The 21202-nt window shown below is 41.6% G+C and overlaps 1 protein-coding gene across 1 annotated transcript in view; it reads right to left on the bottom strand.

Moving 5' to 3' along the window:
- The window catches only part of LOC134226028 (putative odorant-binding protein A10), a 42159-nt gene extending 22879 nt beyond the window's left edge, over positions 1–19280 (bottom strand). Inside the window, exons 1-2 of the mRNA XM_062706538.1 lie at positions 18803–19280; positions 18251–18361 (exon numbers count right to left, since the gene is read on the bottom strand). Coding sequence (XP_062562522.1) covers positions 18251–18262 — 12 coding nt within the window. The 5' untranslated portion in view covers positions 18263–18361; positions 18803–19280. The remainder of the gene's footprint in view (positions 1–18250; positions 18362–18802) is intronic.
- Between the last annotated feature and the right edge of the window lie 1922 nt (positions 19281–21202).

Below are 21202 nucleotides of genomic sequence, written 5' to 3'. Positions count from 1 at the left end.
CTAAATTCACTATAAGCATCGTTTTTGGTCATGAATTGGAAACTCCGAAGCAAGTATACAATAAGAATAACTTTTTTGTATCGCAAGAATATTATTTAATTGGTAAGCTGTGCATATTTGCTGTTTCTCGGCCAATCATGATTAGCAACTACGATGTGTACTGTTAATCAAGCTGATAAGCTTTTCTTTGACTATTTGCACAATATGTAAGGAACATTGCAGATTTGTGGGCATTTCTAGATCTTCGCATAGAATTTGCAAAACAAAAAAATCCAGTACTGGTTGAAAGATCATTAAAATTGCTGAAAGTTCTTTACTTATGATTGCTTTCAGCTTATACTGACCATAACAGCTGTTCTCATATGCCAAGGACACACAGAAAATAGCTCAGTTTGTCTAGCTGATTGTATATAAGACTATGGGTCTGTGAAATTCAATCTGAACTACATATCTTTGTGCATTTTAGAAAGGTGCACAGGATTCTTCTAGTGAGCAAATGTATGCTATATATGTAGACGAAGAATGAGAAGGAATAAATTTTGGCTGATATGCCCTTTTCAAATGTTGGTCTAGTAATATCAGTTCTCTATCTACTGTTACCGAATATAGTAACAATGGACGAACCATCGGCATACTTGCATAACATGTATATACATAGGAAACAATATCGAGGCGTTTCACCTAGTTAAAGTGTACCCACTGTCCTATCCCCTCTCCCTATTTCGGCCCTTGGAGCAAAATTGAAAGAAAGACGGCAACACCATTTCCGCTATACCGAAGCCGAACGTCGAAGGAGGGGTGCAGAGAAAGAGAAAATCGGGGGAGCCGAGCGAAAGATCGTGGACTAGTCGAGGAGTCGTATTTTGACTGTGATCGGGTACAGACCTCTCGATTGACCGGAGAAAAGCTGTAAAAGAAGAACGTTTCCTTGTGAAACGTTGATTTAGCGAGGTCTTAGTGTGCCGGTGAAGGGAGCCTAGAACGTCCCGAATGTTGAAGAGTGTGCGCGGTGAACGGCTGATACCCGTCCGGAGGATTGTTTCCGATAGAAAAGCCCGTAGTGCGTCGTGAGTCCCGCGGAGCCGAAAAAAAACCTCGACTATTTCTCAAGCTGCCTCCACGTGCTAAACGCTACCGTCTCGCCGGCTATCTATCCCACCGAGCTGGGAACAAACCTCGAAGAATCACCAATCGTCGCAGTTTTCAACGTCGCGGCTCATTCCGCGGAACCGAGACAGAGCTTCGACAAACCGCCCACGTGTCCAACATTTCAGCCTCGTCGGCTTCCGGCCCCTTGGGGCTGTGAAAGAGCATTAGGAAGAATCTCAAGCCACCGTCTTCGTGTCCAACGCTCCAGATCACTGGCGGCATCCCCGTGGAGCCAAGAGTGCTTATACATACCGCCCACGTGTACAACATTTCAGCCTCGTCGGCTGCCTGCCCCTTGAGGCCGTGAATGTGTATCAAAGAGAATTTCAAGATCCCCCCCTTCCCACCCCGTCTACGTGTCCAATGCTGCAGATCACTGGCGGCAACTCCGCGAAGCCGAGAAAAATCTTCGACAAGTCACCTATGTGTTCAACGCTGCAGATCGCTGGCTGCGTTCCGGACTGGAAAAAAATCTCGAACTAACCCTCAAGCTTCCGCCCACGACGTGTCCAACGCTACGACCGTGTCGGCTGCCTACCTCGCGGAGCCCGAAAGACAACACAACGAATCATCGAGCCCTCTCCTCCCACGTGTCCAAGACTACAGCCTCGTCGACAACCTATTCAGAGGACCTGGAGAAGCATAGTCGCTTCAAACTACCAACCACTGTCAGCCCGGTCAACAATCCACTAGCGGGTCCGGGGAGGAGCTCCTTCAAACCCCGTTGCAGGTACCGTTGAGTACCCAGGTATGTCAAAACGCCTGAGCATGACAATGTCGACCAACTTTGTAAGGCCGCAACCCTTTCTTTCTTCCCACCAATCCAAAACCCAGGAATATCAAATGAAAAATAAAATATAATTAAAAATGTATATTTAAATCTTCGGTTCTTTCAAACGCTATCCCTATGTGCATGCAATTGCGTCGAACTCTCGTTGTATTGTCCACTTCCCTTCGCTATTCCGTCGTGTATCACTTGAGCAAGTAAAGGTAAGCCTGAGAACCCCAACGGTGAGCTAGCTTGGGACGTGTGGACGTTCACTGCATAGACGGCGGACGTCACTGGCAGTTACACTACGTATACGCCTGGCAGATGTGGATACATAATAGAGTATATAAATAAGAAAATAAATCTAAGCATTCATTTTCTAATTTTGACTAAGTCAATACTATAAAACCACGGGAACACACGCTCCACGATGAATTCCTTTGAAAGCGGCACAAATGCTGTGGTATTGCCTTATCGCCAATGGTATATGCGGCGAGAATGTGGCGATTTATCACAGATTGCCTCTTCTGTTATTATGGTTATTATGGTCGCAAAACAGTTATTCGACTTCGAAAAGATGAAATCAGAATTACGTACATAATGTAAAACCAATTTAATAAAAATTCCGCGAAAAAAAAAATTAAATTTCGTTTCGTTTCGAAAAATTTCGAATTAAATGAAACTTGATTTCGTATCGTTTCGAAGTCTCGAAAGAAATCTATATTTCGTTTCGTTTCGATCCGAATTAACACAGACATTTTAAATTTCGTTCCGTTTCGTTTCGTTAGGAAAAAGAGTGTTATCGCATACCCTTATTCGCAACTATAGGAACACGAATTAAAAAATACCGCAAACAATTAAAACACTGCACCAATAATTGGAGGTACCATTTTAGGTAACAATGATGGATGCTGCTGCAATCAAGACCCCTTTCGGATCAAATATAATTAATAATCTTCCATGTACACCCTTGAGGTAAGTGAAATGAAGTATAAGCTTGGTGTGAACCAACAAATAGTGGCTTAGTTCCTCCACTATTGGGTCTTTTACCCTACTAATGATAAAAACGTCGGTAGAAGGTACCAGAACGCGGAACAGCGGAGTGCTGTTGCAAGATTGATGACCAGGATAGCCAACATCCGACAACAACAACGGAACCGCAAGCGCAACCAACATCGCAACTTCTGTCAGCTTGCGGCGAGCGCATACACTCCTCCCACAATTATGTATCATTTTTGTGTTTGACATTCAAATTTCTAGCTTGATATTAATAATATAACACCGGACATATTTTTGTGGCATAAAAACACTTATTTTCTAACATTAATTGCTTTTCAACCCAAAAACAGTGGTAGTTTTGCGCATTTGAAAACTAGCTGTTGAGCATCTGTAGAAATATCAACATTCTTTGGTGGCTTCACAAGAAGTGGTTCCTTCATTCATAAGCTTTTAAATCGTTATATTTTTCATATCAAAGTGAAAAATTGGTTCTTACACCAAAGTTAAGGTATGTTTTTCACAAATCACACGCAGTTTACTTCATTTTCACTTTATTCCATTAAAAGTTGAAGAATATTAAAGTGATCCATAATTGTGACCGAAAACGAGTAGATTCTCACAATTCGGGATCACTGTCCATCGAAGTATTTTCCTGAATCTAGTGATTCTCACACACTGCCGTGTGTGCCAACTGCCAATTCATAGGTCCACTTAAACTACCGAGATCTGATATAGACGAATCTGTGGAAATCCGTCGAAATTGAATTCCAATAAGATTCAGTTAAAACCAGCTATCATTGTTTCTCTGGCTTTAGCATCTCATTATAGCGTATCTTCTTAAACTTGCAGGAAACATCAAAAACGGATGCAATACAATTCCGAAGCTTTATAAAAAGCAGCATTCGATGTTCGAAAAAACGGAAAAAATCCGTAAGGCGGCAAACCTTCGCCAGGTTCCTTTCACAACGCTGCAACGTCATCTTAAGTCACCCCTAAGAATATCAACCCTAGGCCATCAACAGTCTTGCAAGCAAATGAAGAAATTCGCTTGGTGAAATGGAGTTTTCTTTCGGCGATCACCTGTGAAAAAATTATTTGCTGCAAAATTATGTCCGTTCTGAGTTCGGAAAATAACTTTTATCGGTGGCTGATATCAAGACACGCTGTAATAGAAAGTTATCCATGTTCAAACGGTTCTATGAGTTGAAGATGCCCGTTAAAAAAAACTATGATTGATTCGGAGCTTCAATCCAAATTCCAATCCAGATCGGCTCACAACAGCGTCTGTTCTCCATGTTAGGGGCGGCTGATCATCGTCCGAGTGCCAGCGAGGGACTCTAAGTGAAACTGTGCACCATGGTCCACCGGAAATAAGGAGGAATGGTCCTCCGGAAATTTAGGGGGTTTGGTGTCAGGCCCTGGAAGCCAGCCTTTAAAAAATCATAAGCAACGAACAATCAACAAGAGAGTACGGACCGGGACCATCGGCGAAGACCACTGCGACGAAAAGGGACTAACGATTGGAAACTCGGTTCGTGGAACTGCAAATCTCTCAACTTCATCGGGAGCACACGCACACTCGCCGATGTGCTCAAGGACCGTGGATTCGGCATCGTAGCGCTGCAGGAGGTTTGTTGGAAGGGATCAATGGTGCGAACGTTTAGAGGTAATCATACCATCTACCAGAGCTGCGGCAACACACACGAGCTGGGAACAGCTTTCATAGTGATGGGCGATATGCAAAGGCGCGTGATCGGGTGGTGACCGATCAATGAAAGAATGTGCAGGTTGAGGTTCTTCAACTTCAGCATAATCAACGTCCATAGCCCACACTCCGGAAGCACTGATGATGATAAGGACGCATTCTACGCGCAGTTGGAACGTGAGTACGACAGCTGCCCAAGCCACGACGTCAAAATCATCATAGGAAATTTGAACGCTCAGGTTGGCCAAGAGGAGGAGTTTAGACCGACTATTGGAAAGTTCAGCGCTCACCGGATGACGAACGAAAACGGCCTACGACTAATTGATTTCGCCGCCTCCAAGAATATGGCCATTCGTAGCACCTACTTCCAACACAGCCTCCCGTATCGGTACACCTGGAGATCACCACTGCAGACAGAATCACAAATCGACCACGTTCTGATTGATGGACGGCACTTTTCCGACATTATCGACGTCAGGACATATCGTGGCGCTAACATAGACTCTGACCACTATCTGGTGATGGTTAAACTGCGTCTAAAACTATCCGTCATCAACAATGTTCGGTACCGACGACCGCCGCGGTACGACCTAGAGCTACTGAAGCAACCTGATGTCGCCATTGCATACGCGCAGTATCTCGAGGCAGCGTTACCAGAAGAGGGTGAGCTCGATGGGGCCCCTCTTGAGGACTGCTGGAATACAGTCAAAGCAGCCATTAACGACGCAGCGGAGAACAACGTCGGGTATATGGGTCGAAGTCGACGGAACGATTGGTTCGACGAAGAGTGCAGACAGATTTTGGAGGAGAAGGACGCAGCGCGGGCGGTCGCGCTGCAGCAAGGTACCCGGGAGAACGTGGAACGTTATAGACGGAAGCGGAGACAGCAGACCCGCCTTTTTCAGGAGAAGAAACGCCGCCTGGAAGAAGCGGAGTGCGAGGAGATGGAACAGCTGTGCCGTTCTCAAGATACACGCAAGTTCTATCAGAAGCTCAACGCATCCCGCAAAGGCTTCGTGCCGCGAGCCGAAATTTGCCGGGATAAGGATGGGAGCATCTTGACGGACGAACGTGTGGTGATTGAAAGGTGGAAGCAGCACTACGAGGAACATCTGAATGGCGCTGAGAGTACAGGCAGTGAAAGTCAAGGCAGCGGAGGAGATGACAACGTCAGTTCAGCGGACGATGGAAGCCAACCAGCCCCCACCTTGAGGGAAGTTAAGGATGCCATTCAACAGCTAAAGACCAATATATCAGCTGGTAAGGATGATATCGGAGCTGAGCTCATCAAGATGGGCTCGGAAAAGCTGGCCACTTGCCTGCACAAACTGATAGTCAGAATCTGGGAAACCGAACAGCTACCGGAGAAGTGGAAGGAAGGGGTGATATGCCCCATCTACAAGAAAGGCGACAAACTGGAGTGTGAGAACTTTCGAGCGATCACCATCCTTAATGCCGCCTACAAAGTGATCTCCCAGATCATCTTCCGTCGTCTGTCACCATTAGTGAACGAATTCGTGGGAAGTTATCAAGCCGGCTTCGTTGACGGCCGCTCGACAACGGACCAGATCTTTACTGTACGGCAAATCCTTCAAAAATGCCGTGAATGCCAGGTCCCGACGCACCATCTGTTCGTTGATTTCAAGGCGGCATACGACAGTATAGACCGCGTAGAGCTATGGAAAATCATGGACGAGAACAGCTTCCCTGCGAAGCTTACCAGACTGATCAAAGCAACGGTGGATGGTGTGCAAAACTGTGTGAAGATTTCGGGCGAACACTCCAGTTCGTTCGAATCGCACCGGGGACTAAGACAAGGTGATGGACTTTCGTGCCTGTTGTTCAACATTGCGCTAGAAGGTGTCATGCGGAGAGCCGGGTGTAACAGCCGGGGTACGATTTTCAACAGATCCAGTCAATTTATTTGCTTCGCGGATGACATGGACATTGTCGGCCGAACATTTGCAAAGGTGGCAGAACTGTACACCCGCCTGAAACGTGAAGCAACAAAAGTTGGACTGGTGGTGAATGCGTCAAAGATAAAGTACATGCTTGTGGGCGGAACCGAGCGCGACAGGGCCCGCCTGGGAAGCAGTGTTACGATAGACGGGGATATCTTCGAGGTGGTCGAGGAATTCGTCTACCTCGGATCCTTGCTAACGGCTGACAACAACGTTTGTCGTGAAATACGGGCCTGTGGGCCTGTGGAAGTCGGGCCTACTACGGGCTCCAGAAGAAACTGCGGTCGAAAAAGATTCGCCACCGCACCAAATGTGTCATGTACAAGACGTTAATAAGACCGGTAGTCCTCTACGGACATGAAACATGGACAATGCTCGAGGAGGACTTGCAAGCACTCGGAGTATTCGAGAGACGGGTGCTTAGGACCATCTTTGGCGGTGTGCAAGAAGACGGTGTGTGGCGGCGAAGAATGAACCATGAGCTCGCCCAACTCTACGGCGAACCCAGTATCCAGAAGGTAGCTAAAGCCGGAAGGGTACGATGGGCAGGACATGTTGCAAGAATGCCGGACAGCAACCCTGCAAAGATGGTGTTCGCTTCCGATCCGGCAGGTACGAGACGGCGTGGAGCGCAGCGAGCGAGATGGGCAGACCAGGTGCAGAACGACTTGGCGAGCGTGGGGCGTATCCGAGGATGGAGAGATGCGGCCTCGAACCGTGCATTGTGGCGTCAAATTGTTGATTCAGTGTTATCTGTTTAGATGTTAACTAAATAAATGAAATGAATGTTATGCTGAAAACCGCGAGAAGATTAGAGTTTATTAGGCAAAGATATTAGCTTTTTACTGGAGTGTTGTAGGGGTGAATGTATTTCTTTTCAAAGGTAAAAGAAACGAAATTTGCTCAAACCCCACTTCAGAGAAATGCTAATAACTTAGCCGGGCAAACTCTAATCTTCTCGCGGTTTTCTGCATAACATTCTGTATTTAATTCTACAAGAACTGAATGAGTATCATAGGTCTTCATCGTAAGTTGTGCCGTCCAACTGCAATTCACTGTTTTTGGATGTTTCTGCATACATTTTTGAATATAAACTTCCAACGAGTTTAGCACCGCCCAAGCGTTAACCGATTTGGCTTATATTTTGTCCAAAGCATCAGGGCATCAAATAGATCCGAATAAGAGGGCGGCCCATCAAAAAAATTGAAAAAAGTTTTTCCCATACTAATTTGAGCCACTCTTGTCCTCACATTGTATCCTAATGAAAATTGGATAGATCGTGCATTGGACTCAAAAGTTTCATTATTTTCTATTGAAAATTGACTAGATCAAACTTCGGGTTCAGAAATGATGACGAAAAGGTTATTTTTGTACAAAATGCGTGGAAATAGTCTAGCTATTTTTATTTGCACCTATTCTCAACCAACAAGATGCATTCAAATGGAATTCCTGACTTATCATTCATATTGAAAAAGGGATGGATCGAACTATGGACTCCAAAGTTATGGCAAAAACAATACTTTTCCATAATTCACCAGAAAATCCTGAATACCGCTAGGTGGATTAGTCAAGGTTTTTCTTAAATAACTTTTGGCTAAACAACTGCAAATAAAATAAAACATAAGTTTTTCATTATTTAAATGCAGATTTTTTTTCTGGTGATTCGATTATCCGGAGTGAAAAAAAATCGGATAATGGATTCCGACCTGTATCGTATATTGGTTTCATATATACATATGAGTAATCAATGATGAATCGATTTTGAGTTTGCCGTGCTCTGAACCGCTCCGTTTCTGATGGCTGCTTTAAAGGGTAAGACGGTATAATATGCCCCCCTAAGGCAAAACCTTGATAACTTTTTACTTCGCAACTTATCCAAACTTTGTGTTATTTGGTAGTGCAAGAAGTCGCAAATTTTTATTGCCCGTAAGTAGTAATACAAAAATATTACAGATAACACGTAATAATGCTTTTTTGAAAAGTCGTGAAAAAATGGATTTCAAAAAGTGCCTGGGCAATACGCCCCACCTCAACCAAAGACGTTCCATAGCCCTTCATTAGTATTTTATCACTCCCATAATAAAAAGGTTACAAATCCTTATGTGCTTGACAATAAAAAACCAACATAAGTCCATTTAGTCAGGTTTTAATTACATTTCAATAATTTCCATATAATTTGGAAGCAACTGCTGCAAGCTCGCCGCGCTTGTGTCCAGTTGGTAAGGGCATATCGTCCTGCCTACACTGGGGCGTTTTGGCCAGTGAAACATATTTTCGAAAATCGTTACGTTTTTGAAGATGGAAGCAATTTTATATCATATTAACCACTAAGAAAAGTTATTTTGTTGCCCAACTGAGTGTTCCCGTGCAAGTTTTGCGGACAGTATGCTAGCGTCGCCCCAGAATGTTGAGCAAAAAACACGAAAAGTTACATCAAAACTGCAACTTTTTGTATTTTGCAATTTTTTTAATTATGTGGTACAAAACAGAGCATTAGTGATTAATCATAGATTTAATCATGATTAATGAATAATGGGTTCATTTTCATTTTAATTCATTTATTTAGTTAACATCTAAACAGATAAGACTGAATCAACAATTTGACGCCACAATGTACGGTTCGAGGCCGCATCTCTCCATCCTCGGATACGCCCCACGCTCTCCAAGTCGTTCTGCACCTGGTCTGCCCATCTCGCTCGCTACGCTCCACGCCGTCTCGTATCTGCCGAATAGGAAGCGAACACCATCTTTGCAGGGTTGCTGTCCGGCATTCTTGCAACATGTCCTGCCCATCGTACCCTTCCGGCTTTAGCTACCTTCTGGATACTGGGTTCGCCGTAGAGTTGGGCGAGCTCATGGTTCATTCTTCGCCGCCACACACCGTCTTCTTGCACACCGCCAAAGATGGTCCTAAGCACCCGTCTCTCGAATACTCCGAGTGCTTGCAAGTCCTCCTCGAGCATTGTCCATGTTTCATGTCCGTAGAGGACAACCGGTCTTATAAGCGTCTTGTACATGACACATTTGGTGCGGTGGCGAATCTTTTTCGACGGCAGTTTCTTCTGGAGCCCGTAGTAGGCCCAACTTCCACAGATGATGCGCCTTCGTATTTCACGACTAACGTTGTTGTCAGCCGTTAGCAAGGATCCGAGGTAGACGAATTCCTCGACCACCTCGAAGGTATCCCCGTCTATCGTAACACTGCTTCCCAGGCGGGCCCTGTCGCGCTCGGTTCCACCCACAAGCATGTACTTTGTCTTTGACGCATTCACCGCCAGTCCAACTTTTGTTGATTCACGTTTCAGGCGGGTGTACAGTTCTGCCACCTTTGCAAATGTTCGGCCGACAATGTCCATGTCATCCGCGAAGCAAATAAATTGACTGGATCTGTTGAAAATCGTACCCCGGCTGTTACACCCGGCTCTCCGCATGACACCTTCTAGCGCAATGTTGAACAACAGGCATGAAAGTCCATCACCTTGTCTTAGTCCCCGGCGCGATTCGAACGAACTGGAGTGTTCGCCCGAGATCTTCACACAGTTTTGCACACCATCCACCGTTGCTTTGATCAGTCTGGTAAGACATTATTCTCAAAGTTGGTATTTCTCAGAATAGCGAAACGTTTTTTAATTTCATTTTGCAAATCTCGCCAAATAACTTTCAACGCGGGATCGCGAGTTCTTTGGTATTGTCTTCGCCTCACATTTTTAAGACGGATCAGTAACTGAAGATCGTCACAATAATAATGGAGTTGAATTTAATTTCACATTTAGGAATTGCAATGCCTCGGCTTCGACAATTAAATTTGTCAAAGATACGAGAGCATTATCAATATCACTTTTGGTATTGAGAGGAATATCAACATCAAAATTCCTATCGATATACGTTTTATATAAATCCCAATCAGCTCTATGATAATTAAAAGTAGAGCTGATTGGATTAAAAATGGCTTCTTGTGAGATTTCAAACGTCACAGGAAGGTGATCAGAGTCAAAGTCAGCATGAGTTACCAATTGGCCACACAGCTGACTTGAATCCGTTAAAACTAAATCAATTGTAGAAGGATTTCGACTGGAAGAAAAACAAGTTGGTCCATTGGGATATTGAATAGTATAATATCCCGCAGAACAATCTTCAAATAAAATTTTACCATTGGAATTGCTTTGAGCATTATTCCATGAGCGGTGTTTGGCATTGAAGTCACCAATTATGAAGAATTTTGATTTGTTGCGAGTCAGAATTTGAAGATCAGCTTTCAATAAATTCTTTTGCTGTCCAGTGCATTGAAAAGGCAAGTAGGCTGCAATGAAGGAAAATTGTCCAAAATTTGTTTCAACAGAAACTCCCAAGGTTTCAAAAACTTTGGTTTCGAACTAAGAAAATAATTTATGTTTGATACATCTATTGATGACAATGTCGGCGCTGTCAAGACGATCATTTCTGTAGATAAAATAATTTGGATCTCTTTTAATGGAGAGTCCTGGTTTTAAATAATTATTCTGTTATAATGGCAATATGCACATCTTCCTTACCCTTTAGAGAGCGGGCATTCCAATTTAGAACTTTCACACAATTATTTGGATCCATTGAAACGGAGTCCGATAACAATTTTTTGTGTGTACTTTATACCAACCTGAACAGCTTCAGGAATGGTATTTGCTTTGAACATTGCATCAATCATGTGATGCAATTGTTCAGTTAAAAAATCAAAATCGGAAGCAGTCAGGCTACCTGAATCGGCAATATGACCGTTATTTTCCATTGGGACATGGGTATAAACCTCATTTTGAGAAGAGAGATTTTGTCTACCAGCAGCGATGTTTGCATACGTAGGTACATTCGAAAAATTGGAATTTACTGAAGTGCTTGCTACCCGTTGACGAGCGGCAAAATTTGTTTGTGAATTGTGGTGGGTATGAATTGCTCGACCGGTAACTGGTTTCGAAATATGAGCGTTTGAAAAATTTCTACCCGTCGAATCTGGGATCCGATTGGAAGTTCCCGTCATCAATTTTGCATAAGAATTCAAAACTTTTTTTGCGTGAAGGGCACTCCCAGAAATTGGATTTATGATTGCCCCCACAATTTGTGCATTTAAATTTATTGAAATCTTCTTGGAATCTTCTTCACTGGGGAGACCTTTCAAGACGACTTTGAAAAATCGCTCAGTTTTGTCGTCGTACGTGAAGAATTTATGGCGCTTCTCAGTTAAATACGGAAGAAGACGTTTGCGATCGTCAAAGGATCCCGGCAAAACGCGGCAGTCACCCTTCCTAGCAATCTGAAATGAAACCTTGATCCCCTGAAGGTTACTCAAGATTTCATTCCGAAAGCCAGAAAACTCGGCAACAGATACCACAATTGGCGGAATCCTTTGTTTCTTCGCATGAATCGAATCACCTGGGCTAAAGGTAGATTCGATTTGCTCAATTTCATCATTAATCAAATCGAACTGATTGCTCGTGTACATTAATTCATAACTGCATCGAAGTTATTTGGAATTTTAGTTTGTTGCGGAAAACTTTTTACAGATCACGCTGAATCAATTTAAACATAAAACATAACATAAAATAATTTGATAAATATTTTTTATTCTAGCGAACCTGACGAGCGATGCAGAGGCATCCACAGAATATCAAGAAAGCAACTTTGAAATCTTGTGCTTTGAAGATGCTCTGAGTATGTGTGGGTGAAAATCTAATCTTGATTAAAAAAAACCCAGATTAATCCACCTAGCGGCGATGATGCCTTTCTCGTGCATCGTAAAATGTACTGAAAAAATCACATAGGAAAGGTCAAAAAAGCACTTTAGGGAGATAGATCGCATATTTTCTATCATTTTGCATGTTTTTGCATTAATTACTATGCATTTCCACCATTTTTGAAAAAAAAAATTTTTCGATTTTAATTTTTTTTCCAAGGGGACCCTTGGCAAAAAACAATGATTTTTCAATAATTCCGAAATGGGTCAATTTTCAATAACAAACAATGGGACCGCATTCCCTGTCGAATGCAACTTGTTGCGAGTAAATCGGGTAATGCTAAGTTCCAAAAAGTGTGTCTACAAATTTTGTACACATACACACACACACACACACACACACATACATACATACACACAAACAGACATCACCTCAATTCGTCGAGCTGAGTCGATTGGTATATAACACTATGGGTCTCCGAGCCTTCTATCAAAAGTTTGGTTTTGGAGTGAAATTATAGCCTTTACGTATACTTAGTATACGAGAAAGGCAAAAAAGACCACATCGTGCTTTCGTGCTGTGCGGTTCTTTTCTCTCTTTGCGTAAGGAAGTTTTTAATACTACCCGTTGCTATTTTAATTTTAACAGTGCTTTTCAGCGCTATTTGTACCCACTGATCCCGTTACGATCTTTACTTGGACCCGTGCCTTCGTTTTACGTTGGACCCGTTTGCGGAAGTAAAATTCCGACAAGCGGTGGTAATCCTGCAGGGACACCGTTCAATAGGAGAAGAAACAATGTCAACATTAGATTTAGAAGGAATATCTGAAGTCTCCAGCTTCCTTCTATTTTTTCCGCGCTTGGGCAGGACGGTCTTGAAACCTTGTTTCTGTGAAGGAAGTGGAGAATTCAGAGACTCCCCCTTCCTCTTGTTTTTGTTAATACTCATTGCTGAGCGTGGAGACGTGACCTTCTAAGAGGTTTTTTTCCAGAACGGTGTCCCTGCAGGATTACCATCGCTTGTCGGAATTTTACTTCCGCAAACGGGTCCAACGTAAAACGAAGGCACGGGTCCTTGCAAAGATCGTAACGGGATCAGTGGGTACAAATAGCGCTGAGAAGCACTGTTGAAATTAAAATAGTTTCGGGTAGTATTAAAAACTTCCTTCCGCAAAGAGAGAAAGAACCGCACAGCACGAAAGCACGATGCGGTCTGAATTCGTTTAAATAATAATCCCAAACCGTTGTGTGTAATGCAATCTTGTCATCAACAATAACGATCACCTAATCATGTAAACGAAGCGGTTGGTACGAAAGGGTCCCATTCTATGGCTTAATTGTGAAATCAAGTTAAGAATTATTACTCGTTGCAAGAAAAATTTGGATTAGTAGAAAATCCAAACCGCATTGAACGGATATTTCCCTAGTAAATGATCATAGACAGCTATGCCCAACTATCGTAACATTGTTTACTTTCAATGTGTCAATCAGTGAAATAACTACACGAAGTTGACCGAAAGAAATATTTAAGAAAATGCTAAACATTATTGCTTTTTGCATTGAAACTTTTCGTTTCATCACTGAAACCATTGACACTTGTCTTCAGCGACTGCTTCCGCGATAGAGCATTTTCACATTTTATTCACTCATACATCTATATTGCTGTCAAAATGTGCATTTGACAATTACATTTTCAGCTAAAAGCTCTATTTTTTGACACCGGTGCACTCACACAACCAATCGACATCAGTTGTCAAAAAATCAGGAGTACCAACTTGACCACTATCTCCTTGTCGCCGAGTCTGGCGCTGAGTGCTCGGCGCGGAAACCCAAAGGTGGGAATAAAATTTTGGGGCTTATGCGCAATAACTCAATCGCTTCTACTATCGAAAATAGTTCAAATCCTTTGTCCCCACTAGGACATTACCGCCTTGCAGCTTTGTATTCATTTAGCTCTTCCACAGTTATTAACTGCGCGATTTTTAAGCCAAGTTACCATTTTGCATTTTTATGTAATTTTTGTAAATTATGTAATTTTATGTAACACGATGATATCTTAACTCTATTCGGTAGGCATGTCCTATCACCCTAGGAATAAGAATTACGAGCTTTGTGGAACGACAGGAGGGATAGAATTATTGAACTAGTTACACTGTCTCTTCACTGTGTTTCTGGGACTTTTTTAAATTTGAAAAGGCAGAGAGGTTATTTGCTAGAATATTTAATGCTGTTATGCTATCTCAAGTTATGATCACTCTATAATGAGAAAATGTCAAGGAAAATTTGCATACGGATTAGAGATATTTTAACGCAGCCAGTTCCGACCAATATCGTATTCGTTGATCGAATTGATATTTGCTATACATCGGTCACCCTTATGCTGAATTACAAGCTCCAATTTTCTCATTGTTCGGATTAGGTAAGCGCAAAGCTTTCCGAACTTCACGCCACACCTCCTAGGAACAATAATCTGTTCAAATGCAGAACAATCAACTTGTCAAACACGTATTTTCAAAACAAGGATTGAAATCAACGCATTCTTTGTTACACTTCTTCCTTGCGGGTGCTCATTGCGCGTTATTTCCGCGGAGCCATCCAAATTTTTCTTTTTCTCCGTAATAATTCTCGTATGAATTTTCAACAACGCTACACAGTAGGCCTGGCTGCTTTTATATTTAAACTGCATTTATGATGTGACATAAACATTGACAACAAAAGTGATAAATGTACTAGTCGATTCAAAAGTACCTATAAGGGTGCGGCCAGAGTAGACGCGAAGTGAGATGCGAAGCGAAGCGTCCATACGATTTGACAGCTCCTTATTATTGATTGTTATTCCTTCGCCTGTAGTTTTCGCGCGACGTCGCGTAGACGCGTCTACTCTGGCCAGCACCTAAGATTGCTAATTCGTTACTGTTCGCGTGAGTAAAATGTAGGTTACTTCGACCTGGCAGCCAAAGTACCGGTACTACAAGTGTCAAACCGATGTTGGTGATGAAATAAAACATGCACTACAACATGATGCATAAATTATGGCCAATTGAAGCTTGTTGAAGCATAACTTGGACAAATAATTTAATTGACTACAGCACCACTAGCGTTCTAGTACTTATGCTTCTACTGATTAAGATGACCATATGAAATTTTCCCAAAGGAGGACAGTTTCTCCAAATCGTGCCAAAAAGGAGGACATTTGGTTGGAAAAGGAGGACATGAGAAAGAAAATAGCAAACACAAATCTTCCTGTATTTGATATTGAATTGACTGATTTTTTGGGATGTCGAGTCAAATACGACATACAAGCTTATTCTCGAACTTATTAAAATTGAAAAAAATGAGAGAACGAACTCACCATCTTATAGTGAATTTCAATTGAACAAGCTTCAACAAATTTTAAAAATGGTGAACAAATGGTGAATAAACTAGCATTTGGGGCAGCATTGCACAGAATTTTAGCAAGAAAAACTGACATGTGATTAATTTTGTATGACTTAACTATCGCATGCAATTTGAAACGATAAGCAATAAACAAATAATGGTATATTACTTAAGACACCTAGTAGACCTGCGGAGATTATTTCTTGAATACAAATAAGTTCATGGCATACGAATGGATCTAGACACGGCTTACGCAGTTTACTGTATGTCCACAAGGCTTTCAACAGTTGTTTGTAGAAATTCAAAAATGTTTTCAGAGTGGTTACAACTACGGAGACTTTCATGGCGACTTTTAAGCTTGGTGGGTGTTATTTTCTCTCCTTAGCTTAAAACTAATATTCAATATTCTGTATGTGAATACATTGAGACACCAAATACAATTCCCCTTGAAAGGAAAATGGGCATTTAACTTTGATTCACTTTTAAAATACATTGTCATTTTCCTAGGAATGAAAATTAATTACATTAAAACATTACTCACAATTTTGGCAAAATATCCTTCAAGTGTTTTAAAACATTATTTTGATTATTCTAATTCATTCATCTAATGTTTGTTATTTTCATTGATTGAATCAAAAACTAGATGGCAATGTTCCAAGTTGGAAAGCAATAAAACGCAAATGTATATCTACAACCGTACGTTTCATTTGCGAAAGGATCTCTGTTGTAATATTTTCTTCAGCGATAACAAGAAAAAACTCTTCGGAAATTAATGTCTAGCATTGTTAATTGTTTCCTCAAAATATACAAAAAGGAGGACATTTCAGGGCAAAAGGAGGACATCCGATTTTTATCGAAAAAGGAGGACATGTCCTCCTTTAGGATACCATATGGTCACCCTACTACTGATGTACTCGAGTCTATCACTTTCTAGGATTCTCTCACGAACTGGCTGTGAATGTGTAGACTAGACTAGCACGAGATAGGACGCAAATTGATGTAGTTACCTGCACCGAGCCATCTCGATCATTGAAGAGATAGACGATATGAAACGAACATGCCTTTGATTCAAAGCGGAGAGATTACCATGTTGCAGGCATAAGGAATAGACACTACCAATGATAAAAACGTCGGAAGAAGGTGCCAGAACGCGGAACAGCGGAGTGCTGTTGCAAGATTGATGACCAGGATAGCCAACATTCGACAACAACAACGGGACCGCAAGCGCAACCAACGTCGCAACTTTTGTCAGCTTGTGGCGAGCGCATAGCCGCAGAGCATGATGTCACAGCCGCTTGCGAGAGAGATCCCGCCGTCGAGAATGTTCTCGTCAGAGTAGGATAAATCCGCCGTCGGGGACTATCCAAATCGTTCGCGATCACGATCGAGGCGGGAACTTAGCGGCTCAAGGGCACTGAGCATCACTTACAGGAGAATGCTAGATGCTAAAAAGACATACTGTGAAACGAGTCCAGGAGAACTAGAAACCACGATACACAAGCTGTTTCGATGTCAACGAGTCTGTGACATCTGGAGGTTCCAGCGAAGACAACTACTGAGCATCGAACCCAGACTAGTAAGAATTGAACCAGAGGAGTTTATTTACCCAGAATTGAGAAACCTACATAGTTGGATTGTATTATAAAACAATTTGGTGAATTTTTGAGTTATCGTATAGAAACTCATGAAAATGTTTTAGGATTGGACAACTATATATTTTATATTAACATTAGCAACTAAGAAACAAATATAAAGTAAAAAAAATGTAAAAAAAAGAGTGCACGACTTTGGAGCCGAAGGGCTCATAAGTTAAACAGAACATCGAAGAGAGGCACCGTATAGCGTATCGTCTATGAAAAGGAGTACTTTAAGTATTTCCTATCCCCCAGAAGTAATACTGAAGGGTAGTCTCGGGGGAAATTATGAGATATATCCTTTATATTGCTTTGTTTTGTAAATGCAGGTCAACGTGCTTTAAAAAGCGTTTTATTCCCGAATGATTCAATTTTGTGAAACAGTTTGAAGAAATGATAACAGCTGCAAATATTAATGCTTGGAAACACAACCAACTTTTCCAGGACATTAGTCAATACTGGCTGTGCATGAGCCAAAACATAAGTCAAGATAAAGGGTTTTACATTGGTCACTGTTGATGTGCTTAAATTGACATGGATTATAAGCTTATAAAATAACATTTAGAAAAAGATTCAATTAAAACTAAAGGTTATCAAAAAACAATTTATAGTAAACTTTAACCAATTTGGAAATAATTGTTGTTTCGTTGTTTACTTGGCAGCCCTCAGGTTATTGAAGTAAAATTTTCCCAGAAAACAACAACCTCGCGACAACACATTTAATACGCTGCTTTAAAACAGGCAAACTCGAGTTGAAACTAGTCAAATCCGCGGATTCCAAGAACTCATAATAACCCTCGACACAACATTACGGCAAGACTATTCTTGGAAAATTATGCCGTAAAGACATTTGAAGTATCGCCGCAGTGTTCACGATTACCGCAGCTGTGGCTACAGTCGTTAAATCTTATGACTCACGCGTCACTCCACATCGTGTAACGGTTATTACTTACTTTTGAAAACATTTTCTAGCGATGCCTCCCGTTGAATTCTTCCTCCGGTTTCGAACCACCCGCTTCTGGATCCAACTCCAACAATAACGACGCACACGTGACGATGAGTGCCTTCACGATGGAGAAGAAAAAAAAGCACACGTTTCTTCACTATTTTTGCCTTCACTCACCACCAGGATCAAGAACTGACGTAGAGCTTTTTTTTTTCTCTTCGGCCCAGTTGCCCGGCCCGGCGAAGAAAATAGATTTGCTTCAGTGTAATCTAATAACACTGTGTTAAGGATGGTGTAATTGTAACAAACTTACTGACAGTCATTATGGACATCAGAGAAACACATTTCAATCTTGATACAAACGCTGCGAAAAGTTGAAGTCATTGTTATGTATTTAAAATGGTCAGAGTAGTGACAATGAAGAATTTAACGCAATTTGATAACAACCAGTATCACGCAACATTTAGAAGGCTTGAAATATCTGAAATGTGTTTCGATGATGCATTTGCCTAAATGTCCTACAATAAGTCGCTTAGATAATTCTGAACCCATGTAATACCGTGTAATGGACGAACGAGAAACGCGCTTCTCCAAGCGTTACAGAGCACCCTCTTGAGAAATTTTGTTCTTCACTATGTTCACTCAATTTAACCGATTCCCAGTTTTCTCCGCCAGAAGAAAGAAAAACTGCAAGATGCACTTTGCACGACCTTCCAGCAGCCAACGAACGGCAGCAGCTTCCACTCGCACCCAAACTGATGATGATAACGCGCCAAAAGCGTCGTGGTAATGAAATTTCCACTTGGACGGAAACTTTTCCTATTTTTCGTCGCGAGGGAGAGAGAAAAAATTCCCAAAGACCGTAGTCACGACACGGAGCAGCACAGATTGGAAACTGACATCCAGCAGAGCGACACCGAACTTCGAACTGGGGCTCACAACTTTGTAAATCACAGCAGCGTCGGAAAAAAAAGAACCAGGCAGCTGGCGCTTATTGCGCCTCCTGATGGTGGTGGAACAAATTGTGCACTTGCTTACCCCCTACTAAGGTACCTGTAACTAAATTGAAACCCGAATGGAGCGTGTAAAGTAGATGTAGACGGCGGCGGTGCTGACGGCGACAACGACGACGACAACGGCGGCGCACTTCGTCGGTTGACTTAAAGCCGGAGACTCGGTCTGGGTGTCTGGGTCTACCCGTCTGCGGTGCCGAATCACGCCATCATGCTGATGCCAACAGTCAACAGACGAGGGTGGGGTACTTAATTTAACCGCGTGGTTGTACCTGGCGTTCGGTTGCTTACTCAGTTTACTTCTCTTTGCTGATTTTTACTTTGGTTACTTACTGCAGCAGGTGCATAGGCGTAGTCTTTCCATCATTAGTGGCATGTTTCACATTCTGGTTAAACTTTTTTGATTCTTAGATTGAAATGATGTGAATTTCAAAGGCAAGAATTTTAACGAAATGTAAATGGACACCCCACGTTTAATTCGTATTTGAATGATAAAATTATAAAGTTTTCACCATCATAGAAATGAATGACATGATGAACATCATTGCACTTGAATGAATTGTAATAATGTTGACTGTAACACTCATTTTGATGCTGTTGTTGTGGGTTGGCAAAACATACTTTTGCATATAAACAATAAAGACTGATCCATAGAAAAATGAAAAACGATCCGTAAATAACATCTGAATGTTCCATACCCTAAATCCATAACCATAAATCACCATACCACCGCTACCATAAATCCATAATATAGTTCAGTAGATTCCATAAAGAATATTTTTTCGATCCATAACTAAGCTAAAATTTAGCAATTAATAGGAAAATATGTTCCATTAACATGGTCAAGAAAAACAACACAATTCTTGCTATTTTCCTATGAACGTATGACAAATGATCCACAAAAAAACTATATTTTGAGCCATGAAACTGCAAATTTTCGCTTTTTTATCGTGATGATGATCCATAATTCTGGCCAAGCTGGGGCATTTGATTTGAAACTTGAATCGGGATTTCGGCCAAAATATAAAGGAAAATACACCTCCGTCACTCATTCGATCTGGTAATTGGTTCTGATTGCTCGATTGAGCTCAGAATTGCAAAAAGGGCAGTTAGTATGTTACAGAACAATTCCACAGAAGATTGTATAATGATTATTATTAGCTTTCGGCTTATTTATTAGGAGCTAGATTGTGTATTCTTGGTTTTATTGATCGAATTATTTTGGCTGAATTCCCCATACAAACTTCAAATCAAATTCGCCAGCTTATGCAACAAGCGATTGAGCTGAAATTTTGAGACATTGATTTTCTCACCCAAATTCGACAACTTTATGTTTCCTGGGCCAGTCTACTCTTGAGTTTTCACACAATAATCTCCGGAATTTCCATGATTATTCTTCAGAATTTAGCAATTCTACGAAAATCTCCAGAATTTCTACGAGTAATGTCTGAATTGTATTGAAAACTGTTCGGTATTTCAATAGATTCTTTTTTCATGAATTTTAAAGTAATTCTTTGGATTTCCACGGGAAATTCTTTGTATTGTATATAAGAAATTCTTCGGCAATTCTATATGAAATTGATAAAAACATAAGAAATTAAAAAAGGCTCGTTTGGCCGAAAATTATTCGGTGAAAAGTCATTTGGCCGAATAACACGATAAGCTGAAAGTCATCTAGCCGAATTATATTTGGCATAAATACCTAAATGCTTGTGCGGAATGGTTATACATCGAAAATGGGTTGACCGGAAATCTCATTTGACTAAAGCGACATACAGACACACAAATCGACTGGTAACTGGGTCGAAAAAGCTGTAATCCCTAACAGGTTGTTTGGTCGAATAGGTCGTCACGACGAAAATGCCGTTGGGTCTAAATTGTCGTTTGACAGAAAAGGCTATTTGGTTGAAAATGATATTTGTCCCCAACGGGTCATTCGGCCAAAT

Source organism: Armigeres subalbatus, chromosome 3 (assembly GCF_024139115.2).
Source record: "Armigeres subalbatus isolate Guangzhou_Male chromosome 3, GZ_Asu_2, whole genome shotgun sequence".
NCBI classification, from domain to species: domain Eukaryota; kingdom Metazoa; phylum Arthropoda; class Insecta; order Diptera; family Culicidae; genus Armigeres; species Armigeres subalbatus.
Note: the sequence above shows the minus strand (reverse complement) of the source record. Positions and strands in the feature narration are given on the sequence as shown.